This window comes from Ambystoma mexicanum, chromosome 4q (assembly GCF_040938575.1).
Source record: "Ambystoma mexicanum isolate Mex_15411 chromosome 4q, UKY_AmexF1_1, whole genome shotgun sequence".
Taxonomy (NCBI): domain Eukaryota; kingdom Metazoa; phylum Chordata; class Amphibia; order Caudata; family Ambystomatidae; genus Ambystoma; species Ambystoma mexicanum.
In genome coordinates this window covers 260,633,084-260,647,916 of record NC_090928.1, presented here as the reverse complement: position 1 = coordinate 260,647,916, position 14,833 = coordinate 260,633,084, and the positions used below count along the sequence as shown (strand labels likewise).

Below are 14,833 nucleotides of genomic sequence, written 5' to 3'. Positions count from 1 at the left end.
GTTCGCGAACCTGTCTGGTGGAACACACGCAGCAATCTTCTGGCGGGGGAACCCTTTTGGCCTCTGGCCCTAGTGGTCAGGGATACGTCTCTGAATGGTTGGGGCCCCCAATGAGAGGGTTTGCAGTTGATCGGCCTCCGGTCTCCATCAGAATCCACTTGGCACATCAACAGGCTGGAATTGCGCCACCATAATATTGAGCAAAGAACGGAATCAATGTCTGTACATGTTTTACAGTATTCAACACGAGACTGTTTACTAGAGGCCTTCCTGTTTGGACCCAGGACCATTCTGAAGGTTAGTAGTAGTTAGCGCACCTCACTAATGAGTATTATTGTGAAGAGGAAGTGTTAGGGAGAATTATATGCAGTACCCTTTGGCAACACCACACACAATTAAGACTACAATTGACAGTAAAAATTCAACTTTGGTACAAGCCTGTACTACACAGTAAAAGTGGTAGCGATGGCTGAGCAGCCAGACTTATCTAAAGAGCAAGTGAGCAGTATCAAATAGTTACACAAAGGACAGCAATTACTATGATTCAAACAAACACTGACTCAAGGTTTCCAAGTAAAAGAATATACATTAATTTACTATTTAGTTATATAACATTTCACTATCATAAAGCAGTTTAAGAATCACACTCTTAATACACCACACCACTCCCAAAAAAGTTTCAGACAAGTTAAGCTCACAAAATGAGGTGGGAGCAAAATGGCACGCCAGCAATTTAAAAGGGAGGGAAAGACAAAGTTAATAGAAATTGAACCACACCAACAGGTAAGTACTCAGGGCAATTAAGCAAGAGGAACTACAGTGATAGAATCAGGTAGAAAAGGCTTAGGGCCAAAGTCAATAGGTCAAAAGTCTTTTGCTCAAGATCACACGGTTCAGGGTAGTTTGCAGTAAAGTTCGTGCCAGGGGTTCCGAGCAAGGTTGGTTGGCAGAAAAGTTAGTTCAAAGAGAAGAGAAGGGCAAGCCCCCGGATTGGAGAAAGATTTCAAACACTTTCACTGCAGTTGAACGAAACTAATAACCGGATTTGCACAGTACCTTCAAACGGAGAAGAAGCTGTATCTGAGGCGGACGTTCCTGGCTTGAAGTTTGGGCAAACTGGTTGGTCCCACCAGCTCAAGGGAAGACGTTTCCTGGAGGATCTTCTCTGTCGTCGGATTCTGAAGATTCGGACCTGCAGCGGGGCTTCACCGGGCGGTTCAGTCGTTGTAGGGGTCCTCTTCTGTCAGCTCCTCGTTGGTTCTTTCGTTCCAGTGGCGACTCTGCCTTTCCAGTCCAAGAGAACTGCTTTTTATGCAGTTTTCCCCCATTCACACAGCCTGGCTGTCAATCACACAGCAGGATATCAGATCCCAATAAACCCAATACACAAACCTGAAGAAGGGCGAGAAACGCCCGAAACGCGTAGTTACAGATAGGATACAACATCCATTTTCAGTCGCATAGTAGTTGACAGTTACCTATCAAGTTATTGGGACATTTTTTTATTATATAAAAAATTGAAAGAATCCTTGTTCATGAAAGAAATAAGTTTGTGTTGTAACAAATATACTAGTATCTGAATTTTATTTTTTAAAGTAATTATGTTATCACATATATATTTTCTTGAAAATAAATAGATTTGTATGTGTTCAGATATAATATTTTTTCACCATCATTGAAACAAAATATACTGATGTAATACAAGGAATTGACATGTTCTTCATTTGCTAACCTACTTGAATCTTACAATTTGAAGGAATTAAGGTCATTGTTTTGCAAAAAATTAGACACTTATTTGAATATTGCTGTGCCACAGTTTGTTCCCTGTTATTTCCACACGGAAATCACTGGCCGTCAGGTTAGCCCTGAGGGCCTTTGCATCATTTCTCAGAGGGAAGCATGTCCTCATCCTGATGGACAACACGGTGGCCAACCTCTACCTCAACAAGCAGGGTTGTGTGCACTCCCGCCCCCTCTGACAGAGGCGATACAGCTGTGGTTCTGGTTACGGGAGAACCAAATCTCGGGGACAGAGAAGATTTTGGCGGATGCTCTGAGCAGGCAGAGCATGGTCTCCCACGAGTGGGAAGTGTGCCATGAATTCCTAGAGGTCTTCGATCTCTGGGGTACCCCAGCAGTGGATCTGTTCCCTACGGACTCCAACAGGAAATGTTCACAGTTTTGCTCAAGGGAATTCCCAATGAACAGCACACTCGGGGATGCGTTTCTGGTGGATTGGAACTTCCCTCTCCCCTACGACACCCACGCCCCCTGATTATTGTCATCCCTTGGGTTCTCAGGTGGTTGAAGAGGTTTCGAGTGACCATGATCTTGATTGCCCCCATCTGTACACCTCACCGTTTGCCTGGGCGCCTGGATCTCCTGACCCAGTCAAAGGGTTGAGTACTCCACTGACCCCGGATTCCCTCAACCTACATGCGTGGCTCTTGAGAGGATTAGGTACGATGACTGGGATCTCTCAGGGGAGATACTTGAGGTGTTGCTGGCTGCACGCAGACTGTCTACAATATCTCTTTACGCATGCAGGTGGATAAAATTTGAGGCCTGGAGCAATGACCGCAAGATTGACTCCATCTCTTGCCCCACCACAGTGATGAGTTCCTTCTGTCACGGTCATCATAAGGCCTTCAGGTTACCACAGTTAAAGGGTATTTGGCGTCCTGTCTGATCAAGAGGTCCCAAGACCAAGGATCTAAGAGGTCCCAAGACCAAAGATCTTTCTTTACTATTCCGGTTATGGCCCAGTTCCTGAAGGGCCTTCTCAATACGTTTCCGCCAAACCCTTTTGTTGTCCCAGATTGGTATCTTAATCTGGTTTGACCTACTTGATGGTGGCGCCGTGGCACTCATGTTCTTTATGGCTGCTATCCCTTAAGACGGCCTTTTTGGTGGCGATCACATCTGCCGGGAGGTTTAGCGAGCTGCAACCTTTGTGCTGCAAACCTCCCTTTCTAAGGTTCTTTTGTGTGAAAATCTCGCTCAAAATATTTGAGTTTCAACTGTCCCAGTCTATTAACACATCCATCGAAAAGGGGAAGAGCGGAACCTCCCTCTTGACCCGAAGACAGCGTTGAGCTTCTATGTTGCTCGCACTTCCGAGTTCCGGAGGTCAGACCAGTTGTTTGTGGCCTATTCTTTGTCTCGAAAAGGTCTTGCCATATCAAAACATAATCAGTCACGTTAGATTGTTTAGTGCATATTTGAGTGTTACCAATCAGCATGCAGGGAGCAACCAGCGAACATCAGGGCGCACTCGACCAGAGGGGTTTCGCCCTCTAATGCCCTCCAGAGAGGGGTTCCTATTGGGGACATATGTCAAGCTGCCACATGGTCATCCTTGCATACTTTCACCAAGCACTATGCCTTGTATGTTGCACAGGGAGCTGCTGCACGGTTTGGTAGGGCGGTTCTACAGAATCTATTGGTTTAAATCTTTCTGCCCTCCTCCGGTGTTTTAACTGCTTGGGGAGTCTTATCAAGATAAAGAATCTGCAGGAGAAAAGCAATCCATTGAAGGCAAAATTACCGCAATGATCTTTCTATGGATTCTTCTCCCACAAATTCCTCATCGGCCCTCACATCCATCCCCGCTCAGAAGGTTCTGTGGCTTGTCGCTTCTGTCCTTACGAGAAGGCATCCGATAATGGCTCTTAGATGACCGCTTCCGTCTCATTCTAAAAAATATATATTCAATAATTATGTGGGATCAACCTGTTGGGGTGTATGTTAGGCAGAAACCTGTGCAGTTCCATTTGGGAACACTGCAAAAGATTTAGGACTACAGGTGTTAGCAGTAAACCAACTTGCTAGCTGTCTGTACCACCCAGATTTACCTGGTAGCTGTGGCTGAGCAGTCAGACTTCTCTCGAGAAGAGTCAGGCAGTATGCAAAGTATACACAATAGGCACTCAGACACAATAGCACAAGCAAACACTGACCAGAGCTTTGGTATCAAGGTATATCATTATTTATTTAAAAACGCACTGATTGAAACACTCCAGCACTATTATTGTAAATCACTCTCAACACAGTTACTATTATTATATATACATCCCTTATTTCTTATCAGACAAGTCTTAGTTAACACCACTTATTTCCAGACACAGGTGAGCACTTAACTATAGATGGCACTCCAATAAGTTAACGAAAAAGGGAGGGAAAAAGGCAGAATGTAGGAAAATACACCACACTAATACTTAGGAACTCTTAAGCAAGGCAGGAAAGTCAAAAGTTACTTGTGAGCCAAAGTCCATAGGCCGGGCCCACTCTTGGAGAGAGCAGGGCACAAATGCACCCAAGATCACACAATGACAACAGGCTTAAAAAGTCTTGCAGGGAGTTCAGAAGGGTTTTAGTTAGGCTCAGAAAAGTTTAGCCAGGGTGTCCCAGACTAACCAAGGTTCGAAAGCCGGGGGCTAAATCTACCCCGTACAGTCGGTTGCAAGGGAAGCCAGGCGGAACACGGTACCTTATGTGGGAAGGATCCTCCAGCGGGGGCAGTTGTTCCTGGCAGCGGGTGCAAGTTGCGGCGTCGTCCAGAGGAAGAGAAGATCTCGACGTGGAGGAAAGATGAAGGTCGTTGCACTGCTAGGGAAGAAACCAGCCACAGTTTTCCGGTTAAAGGTACTACCCTTTGATTCGCGGTAGGGGTGAAACGTGGTATCCCGGTTGCCGGGGTGCTTGGCACAGGCAAGGCGGCCACGAGATGCTCCAGGAAGCGAAAAAGGAAGCAGACTGGTTATCCCCGCCAGTCGAAGGAAGAAGACTCTCCGGGTTATAGATCTCCTCTGTCGTTGGGAAAAGTGGTGAGACGTTTCAGCAGGGCTCCACCGGTGGTGTTGTCGTAGCAGGTCGGCTCAGCTTCTCCCTCGTCGGATTCTTAGGTCCTGTGGCGACTTCTGAAGTTCCAGTCCCCAAAGCCCTGCTTTTATGCAGAAAACCCCCATTCACTCAGCCTAGCTGTCACTCAAACATGCTAAGTGGTGAGCCGGCCGGCTCACCACTTGGGCCAATCAGGACGGAGTGCGACTTGAGTTGCCTATGCAACTCAGTCCAGGGTGCCTAAATCCCCCTCAACCCCTCCTAAGTACCCCAGACAGAGTGGCACCACTTTGGAGGGCTTCTATGGAGAAGCCCGGCAAAAAGTGGAACAAAGGGCTCAACTTGGGTTGGAGTCACAGAAGCGAACACAACCGCCATTTTAGAACCGAGTTCTGGCAAAAAATACCAACCGGAGAATTAATATTAAATAAACCAGTGGTATGTTCGAGGCTATAGGAATTAAATAAAGTTGGTAGCCTCGAACAATGGGAAATCCCATAGAGATATATTCGCGGTCGAATATAAAAAGTAGTATCCACTGCCACCAGCCAAAACTGGATCATGGGGGACGGAGACGTGCCCCCTCGACTAACAGACCCCAGGGCAATCGAATTGACCCGGCCAGTACGTCCACAATAGGATGGTTTGTACTGGTTCTGTTCAGAATTTGAGACTAGTAAAGTCAATGGTGACTTTACATGCCCTGGGAGACAGTAGTCAGTCCCAGGGTATGGAGTCTATATTGGGGGGGTCACTATGACACCCCTGTGTTACTGCACTGAGGGTGCTGGGTAACACACATCACAAAAGCACATGAAGCCCTATGGAGTAAAAGACCCCATAGCCCATTAAACACATCTAGAGTCAAAGAAACGCACTCAAATCATGCCCAAGAGTCAGGGTAAAAGAGTCTCACTCTTGGCAGGAGAAAAAAAAATAAACCCCAAAAATCCAGCAAAGCTGCTGGGGGACTCACTAGGTTAGGAAATTCTCCCTAACAGTGTATCCTTAAAGTTTTTACCTGCTTATTAGCCTCCTCCTGTGGGTTTCCCTTCTGAAGTGTTCAAGCGGGGGGCAGGGGGGATAAATGTTGGAACTGAAGCATGGGGCTTAGTGACGTGCTATATAAATACGACGCCTGCCGTCACTTCTGGAGCCAACAATCGAGAGCCGGATAAGACGGATCAGCGGCCGAGTCGAGGTCCACTACACCCCCTGTCGTAAAGTTTCTGAACAGCAGAGCTAGATTATGGATATCTATCAAAATGAGGAATCTGTGGGAGAAGAATCCATGGAAAGATCTTTACGGTGACTAATTTCTCCTTCAGGTGTCATGTGACATAAACAACCCCTCTACATCAGAGTTCCTCTACCCCTGTTCCCTCAGGTTTTCCTAGCTTCACCCACCCCAGAAAAGTTTGACAAAATAATGCAAAGAATGTCATGCTTTGTAGACTTCTTTGACCGCCACCCTGATCAACTTCCCAGCCTTCAAGGCGCCTTACAACCTGAGGCAGCTAAAGACCAACCTGCTTCCAAAAAAATACGATTGGACCTTGTCCAGCCCAGCACCTCACAGGACACTTCCCAGGATCTTCACTATATTGACACTTCAGGCTCTCAAGATTCTGGCTCACAAGGGGATCAAGAAGACCAATATGATACTGTCCAGTATTATGATGACAATGCTGTCTACATCATGCAGCATCCGGACCATCATGACCAACCCGTGGCTGTCTCCCCTGTGGATAATCGGCTACAGTACAATGAGCTCCTCCTAAAAGCTGCCGAACATTTAAAAATGGATACACAAGAGGCACAGGTGGATAAAGACTGCGGCACAGTTCATACCCCTTCTGCAGTCCGTTCAGAGGCACATTCAGCCTTCTCTACTCACCCCCAACCTTATGAGGGCAGTTAACCCGTGTTTTGAGAAAATGTTCAGGCCAGCCCCCTCCAACCCCTAATACATCAGGGATCAATTAAAGCCTGACTCTCTCCTCGTTACCACCACAAGAATGAGGGCGGGCATGCCTTTGGCCTCTGCTGAGGCCATTCGTGATAAGGATAGCAAAACGATGCATACAGTGCACTGTAAAGTAGCTTCCTCGGCTGCATACCAAGTAAACATTTTAAATAATACCACTCTCTTGGCTAGTTACTTCTGCCATAAGTGGGACGAAATGCTGCAACAAATTGAAACCGTCCCAGAGCCATTTAAATCACAGCTCTTGAACCCAGTGGCTGAGGGTAAGCAGGTGGCCAACTGCATCCTGAAAAAATAACCTGGATGCTGTGGATAATGCAGGCTGTATAATAGCAGAGGGTATTCTTATTAAACACCACGCCTGGTTAAGACAATCCTGCTTCAAACTGGAAACTCAAGCCACCTTACTCAAAGTGCCAATTGAACCAAATGCCTTATTTGGGAAAGCGGTTGAGGGCGCACTTAAAAGTGCTAAAGAACGCCCTTAAGTCCCTTGCACAACTAACAAACAATCTCTTTATTCAAAGAGGCACGTTCAACACACACCGATTTCGAGGACAAAATGATCAACGCTCCTCTAGCTATAGTCGGGGTGGACAAATGTAATCTTGGGGTTCCTCTCGGGGGCAGTCCATCCCTTAGAATTTTCATAGGGGCCACAGAAGTTCTAGCAGTAGAGACGGCCTCCTCAACCAGAGTCTCCACCCCCCAAAACAATGGTGACCAGTTCCAGGTCCCATCCCATGCCTCTCCAGTAGGAGGTCGCATTTCTCAATTTAGCCACGTATGGGAGGGGATCGCCTCAGACAAGTGGGTACTATCCACTGTGACAGGGGGCTATTGTATAGAACTCATGCAGAGACCATCCAACCACCCCCCAAGAGAGAGGCAAACAACGCAGGAAGAACAACACATTCTACTAGAAGAGGTCAAAGCACTGCTGGAAAAGGATGCTATAGAAATCATCCCGGCAAACCAGGTAAACAAGGGTATCTATTCAACGTATTTCCTTGTGCCAAAGAAAGACCATACAATGTGCCCTGTCCTAGACTTGCGTCCTGCAAACATATATTGCAAGCCACAACGATCCACAGAACAATACTACAAGAAGTAATCCCCCTGCTAAAACAGGGAGACTACATGGCAACATAGGATATGAAAGATACATACTTTCATATTTCAATAATGTTCCCAGCACACAAAAGAATTCCTGCGCTTCAAAATAGCAAATCAACACTACCAGTTCAAGGTGCTCCCCTTTAGTATATCTTCCGCTCCAAGGGTATTCACCAAGGTATTGGCGGTAGTGGCGGCACACTTACTCAGTCTATCCCAGTGCACCCTTATCTGGATGACTGGCTGATAACAGGGGAATCCCCTCAAATCTGCAAGCAAAATGCCCAGAGAACAATCAACCTTCTGTGCCAATTGGGGTTTTCAATCAACGAGAATAAAATCGAGCCTTGTTCCAAGTCAAACCAAGAAGTTCTTAGGAGCTATCTTTAAGACAAGAGAGGGGCTAGTCTTCCTCTCAAACGAAGAGTTCAAAACATGCTGGTGCAGATATCTCATTATCTCGCTGGTCGCAGAATAACCGTACACGTGACAAAGCGCCTGCTTTGGATGATGGCTTCATGCATTGATCTTGTTCCACAAACTTGGCAGCGCATGCGCCCAATGCAGGAGTGCTTAGTGAAACAATGGTCTCAAGCAAGTGGTCAGTGGGACAATCTAGTGGTTGTTTCGCTAACCCTAGTACAAGCGCTACGCTGGTGGTCCAAGTAAAATCTGTTAAAGGGAAAACCCTTTCGCAATCCACCAATTCAAGCTATACTTACAACAGACACCTCATTCTCCGGATGGGGAGCCCATTTCCTTCACCACACAGTGTATGGCTTGTGAACACATCATGGCTCAAAACCACATCAACCTTTTTGAGCTACTAGCTGTACTCAAAGCCCTACAAGCTTTTATGCTGCATCTAGCAGGTCACAGTGCAAGTCCTCACAGACAGCACCACTGCCATGTTTTACATAAGTAAGCAGGGATGCACACACTCCCCCCCCCCCCCCCCCCCGACAACACTCCTCAGCAGGATAGTGCACAAGATCTACCAGTACCAAGCCACACTAATCCGGATAGCCCCTGTGTGGGCAAGACAACCTTGGTTTCCACATCTGCTCAAACTGGCGATGTGCCAACCGATCAAACTGCGATGCCCCTACAACATGCTATCCCAGCACGGGGGACAACACTCTACCCACATCCTCCGTCTTTGAACTTGGCAGCCTTGCTCCTGGACACTTAAAATGATCTCAAAGGTGTATGGATATCCCCAAGGAGGCGCGTACACCCAACACGAGGCACTGCTACTTCAACAAGTGGAAAATATTTGTGATATGGTACCAGTCAAAAAATCCAATTGAAGGTACTCCATCAAACATTCTTCACTACATGCTCAACTTACTAGACTCTGGCCTAGTATTGAACTCCATCAAGGTTCACCTAGCGGCTCTGTCTGCTTACACCACTTTACAGAACAAGGTGTCCTGGTGGAAAGTTCCTATTATTAAGGCTTTCATGGAGGGAGTAAAGAAACGTTACCCTCCCATTTCCAACCCACCTCCAGCTTGGGATCTTGATGTACTCTCGAACCTCATGGGTCCACCCTTTGAGCCTATACACAAATCCAGGCTCAAACACCTAACATACAAGACCCCTTTCCTAGTAGCCATCACCTCAATAAGACAGGCTAGTGAGCTACAAGCATTGTCAGTGCAAGACCCTTTCTTTATTATCCACAAGGACAAGGTGATAATTGGAACACACCCTGGGTTTTCACCTAAATTCATATCCAAGTTCCATGTTAACCAGCCCATTGAACTACCCACTTTTTTTCAAAATCCATCCAACTCTCCTTAGAGAAACCTCCATACACTGGATGTAAGGAGGGCAATTTTTTACTATATAAACAAAATAAAACCGCTAAGTAAAACAGATCAACTGTTTGTCTCCATAGCACCTGGCAGGGAGGGTGATCACATTTCAAAGAACGCCATCTCCAAATGGATAGCTAAGTGCATACAGCTCTGCTATTCTCGATCATAGAAGACCCTGCCTTTCACATCAAGAGCTCACTCTACCACAGATACAGGTGCTTCTTTGGCATTTGTTGCAAACATCCCCCTAGACGCCATTTGCAAAGCAGCTACTTGAGTTTCTGTCACAACGTGACCCTGGACACTGTGGAAAAGATGGAGGCTTACTTAGGCACCTTGCGGTCCTTACCGTTCTAGTCTTTTTGGTCCTTTTCCTTTAAAAGGTAGCCACGCCCACAACGCGATGCATTGCAACTCGCATTGTCAGCCTTTCGCTAACTTCGCCTGCAGTGCCGCTCCTTGAGCTTGGTCCTTTGATATTTTTCTACCTAGTACTCAGCCCGCTTCGGCTTTCCCTGTTTCTCGGCTCTTTCCTTTTGTACGGGGTTCCGTACTGTAAAGCTATCCTTCGCGCCCCTTCGCTATTTCTCTCCGGCTTGCTCTCTCTCTCTCCCTGGCGCTTGTTTCCATACTCTTGTTCATCCGCTTTCGCTCCTGCTTGCTCTCTCTCTCCCTGGCGCTTGTTTCCATACTCTTGTTCATCCGCTTTCGCTCCTGCTTGCTCTCTCTCTCCCTGGCGCTTGTTTCCATACTCTTGTTCACCTGCTTTTGCTCCCGCTCGCTCTCCCTTACTATTTCTCTCTCCCTTCCTTGCTCGCTCCCGCTTCTGTTCGCTCTCTCATTCTCCACTCTCTCACTCTCCTGTACCAGCTCTCCCTCTCTCACTCTTCCCTGCATTATAGCCTGACCTTCCCTCCTGACTGCTCGTGTGCAGCCTCCGCTTTTGCTTTCCTTGGATCGCAGTGAACACTCTTCCAATCCTTTTCGACATCAGTCTACCTCGTCCGGTAATACTTGGATTCAAGTACTGTTACTGTATACCATTCACCGGCCTCCTCCACTTCCGACACACTCCCTGCCAGCAAGGACTCGCCATCTAACAGGGTTTTTTCTGCCGTCACTGGCTTTTTCCCTGGCGTTACGGGACTGGCTCCCCTGGGTCCACCTGACAGCTTGTTCCTACCACTGTCAGGGTGGCCTCAAGCGGAGCTCGTCCCTATCTCTACGAGCGCAAGAAGGACAAAAAGGGAAGGAAGAGCACCAAGACGGACGAAGACCCGCAGGAGATCAAGAAGGAGGGGAGAAGAAGACCAAAGACATCTACCTAGGAGGATTCCTCTAAGGAGTCAGGTGAGGAGCTTTCGGGGGTGGTAGTTTCCGATTCTGACAGTTTCATACATAACTTTACTCGGCATTACTGCATTGACACACATTCTAAAGCAGATTCACAGTTGGGACAAGCAGTGCTAAAACATCTGTGCCACCATACCGTCTTGCACCCCACCTCCTTCTCCAGATACTGCTCGCTAGTCTATGCATAGCATGTGATCTAAGCACATCCACAGGCCTCAGAAGGGAAACATTAGTCACCGTAATTGTATTTCTGAAACTTGTATCTGCTTCCGCACACGCACGTGCGCGCTATGGTCTTATTTTGGCTCTGTCCTGCTGCTTAAAAAACCTTTGATTGTGACCAGAAGAAGGCCCTTTATGGAACCATTCTCGGTAAAGTTTTGCGCTGAGCTTGCAACTGGAAGTCCATGCACTTTGCTTGTGGCTGAAAAAGTAATCTGTGTATGGATTACTATTCTATAAAGAGAACTTAGTTTGAAGGTGGTTCTCCTTCTCTCGGCATGTGCCGGTCCTATAGATACCCCGGGCAGCTGTGACCTTTTGTAGACCACTATGCGCAGACCTGTTGTGTAGAAGCACTTTTTAACAGTATGTGTAAATTGTAATGTTTTCCTTTCATTGATTGACATCAATACAAATGTGTCTTTCTTTTAGGAGCATTGTGGAAGCCATGAATTTAGTTCGCCTCCATTCTACCAGGTTAAATGTGAAAGATTTACTGAGGCAATTGTATGAAGCTTGTCAAGAGATGAGGCTAATGGAAGATCTGCTAAAGCTTCCCTTTACAGACATTGAACAAGTAAGTGTTAGCATGAAATCACTTTTTGCTGATTTGTGAGTGACGTTTGATCCTCGGAACAAGTATTCTGTGGTTTTCATTGTACTAGTTTCCCCAATTCTTGCTTCCACTTTCTTTGTTTAGTGTGTTTAGCTGCCCTTGTTCCCCAGTTAGTGTGTTTTCCAAGATGCAACAACATGAATTACTAATTTTCTACTCGTTGAATGCTTTTCTCAACCCTCTTGAAATGTATCACTCTTTAATAGGTGCACAGAAAAACTAGTAAGGAATTGGTCACCTGGAACATGCTGTTGTGGCTCACTCACAGCATCCATACATGAGCTTTTGTTGAGGCTTATATCTTCAGTTGGTTTGAATATTCATCTTTGTGTTTAGGGCTGTTGACTCTGTGCATTCTCAGGACAGTTCTTTTTACAGTTTTTAATCACCAAAAACAATGTTCTCAGACTGCCTATTATGTTCCGTAATGCAATGTTAATTTGTATACTTTGTCTCGTTGGGGGCTTAGTGAAGCATTTTATGCCAACCTGACATTGGTACTATATTTTGTTTTGTGTGTGTATTTTAAGGTTGTGTAACATGCTTCATGCAATCATAATAGTGGCTTCAATGTATATAGATTAAAGACCATGTTGAAACAGGGTATTCTCCAGCATCGGGTCTGGCATGGATTCACACGCTCATGAATATTCCCCGTCGTCAGGCTGGGAATCCTCGGTAAAGAAAAATCAGTATCAGTATCAGTTTCGTTTCTGATCTGTCTTTCGTAGTAGTAACCAATCACTGATCTCTGCGTCATACTGACCACAGCCAATGACTGCCCTCTCCCTAAGCCCCGCCTCTGGCAGCCATCTTCAGATTTTTACTGCACGTTCAAGTGTTGGGATCCTCGTGCTATTGCTCTCGAGCGTTAGTGCTTTTTTCGCGCTTTTTCTTAGAAAAATGTTCTCTTTTTCGGTCATAAGAGCCTCAAGCTCCACCGTTTCTTTATCCGATCAACGGGGACCCGTGTCGGATTCTTCTACGCCCCTCAAGGGTGAAGATTTTGTCGAGCCACGCTTTTGGAGGACTCCAGAAGTTTCTCAGGCCCTTCTCGAGCATGGCCCAGGAGAAGGGAAGCTCGACGCCCAGAAAAGCTGTTCAGGGTCTGCCCTGGATGCCAGCTTCAGAATGTCTTTAAGGAGGACGAACACTCCCTTTGTCTTTACTGCATCCTCCCCGGCGCCATCAACCACGAGCCAACGCTCTGGCTCGGGTAAGAGGAAGGCCGAGCACCCGGCAAAGCTCCTGGAGAGACCCCGGTCATGCTCGAAGGCCCCATCGGAGGGGGAGCGAGGTGGTGACCCTCCCCCCAAGGAGAAGGCAGTGAGCGCACCTAAGGTGGTGAAAGCCTTGATCCATCCGGCCAAGGCCTCTATCGAGACAGTCGCGGCGGCCCTGGCTCAGCCTGTGGAGGCTACACCAGTGGTGGCGACCTTGGGGCCCAGAATCTCCCTGCCACCACGGAGGGAGTCCTCTTTCATGCCCATCGACAGGACCCCCGTGAAACCTCCGACGGAGAAGAGAAAGGGGGGGCAGGAGGTCGTCGTGGATTCGGCTTCAACCTCTGAGGAGGAGCTGATCGAAGTCTTAGGCCACGGCGCTGGCGTGGAGGAAGACCATCCTGTCGGGAGGGACCCCCGACGTGGGAGGCGACGAGAATGTCGAGGGTGCCGACGGTGCGCCTGATCGCCCGTCGGAACCCCTCAACCAGTGCCGCAAGACAACTCGGCGGCCATTTTGTTGGTTATACAGTCCTTATGCTCGGAGATAAGGACGAGACTGCCGTTACCACCAACGGAGGAACCGCTCCCGACGGGGGACCCGGAGCCAGGCCCTTCTGGGAGCCCTCCTCTTAAGAGAAGAAGGATTCATCCTCCACCTCCTTTTCAACCTTCGCGCCCTGCTCAGCCCTCCTCCCCGTCCACGACACGTGGGGATGATACAGGGACTGACACGGCCGCGATGGGTACTGACGACGAGGTTTACGACGAGGATCTCCCGTCGTCACCTCCCACCCGGGCTTCCCCGCCCGACGAGATTGGATAGTTTCACGCCATGATCGCAAGGGCATCCGAGCTTTTCCAGCTCTGCCCGGAAGAGAAGAAGAAGGAAGGTTTCCTTTATCAACGGCGCGAGACCAAGAGGAAGACGGTCCTCGCTGTACCTCTACTGGACGATATCTGGGATGAGGGTCTCGCCCTCTTCAAGAACCCATTCACAACGCCGGCTAGAAGGGATCGGTGCGAGAAGAAGTACCGGGTCTCGGACGCGGCCCCCTTGTGCCTTCGGGCACAGCCGACCCCGGACTCGGTCATCTCCGCGGCGGCCAGGAAGAAAGCGGGGGGGGGCGCGGCCTCTACGTCAACCTCCCCGCCGGACGGCGAGGGAAAGAAATTGGACACGATGGGACGCAGAGTCATCTCATCGGCAGTGACGACGATTAAGGCTGCCAACGCCTTGGCTATCGTAGCCCGCTACGACAGGGAGTTGTGGTACAAACTCGCCCCCCTGCTGGACTTCCTACCAGACGACAAGAGGGCGGAGGCCCTAGAGATGTTGCAGGAAGGAGAAGTGGCGTCGGACCACGCCATTACGATAGCGACGGACATCGCGGACACTGGATTTCGCCAGTTGGGCAACGGCGTGTGCCTTAGGCGGCGTGGATGGCTCAAGGCTACTGACTTCCGTCAGGACGTGCAGACCAGAGTCTTGGACATGCCGTTCGACGGGAGCAACCTGTTTGGGAAAACAGTGGACGATTCCCTACAGGCCATCAAGGCAGACACGGAGACGGCCCGGGCTCTTGGTGTTCTCCAGCAACGACGGCCGCCCTTTCAGAGCGGCGGAGGCAAACAGGGTGCCTCTAAAGGT

At 48.3% G+C, this 14,833-nt stretch overlaps 1 protein-coding gene across 2 annotated transcripts in view; it reads left to right on the top strand.

Annotated features, from left to right (window-relative positions):
• The window catches only part of AHCTF1 (AT-hook containing transcription factor 1), a 2,174,249-nt gene that overhangs the window by 1,115,619 nt on the left and 1,043,797 nt on the right, over nt 1–14,833 (top strand). For both annotated transcript variants that reach the window (XM_069607832.1, XM_069607831.1), the window contains exon 22: nt 11,776–11,920. In XM_069607832.1, the coding sequence (XP_069463933.1) occupies nt 11,776–11,920 (145 nt within the window). The remainder of the gene's footprint in view (nt 1–11,775; nt 11,921–14,833) is intronic.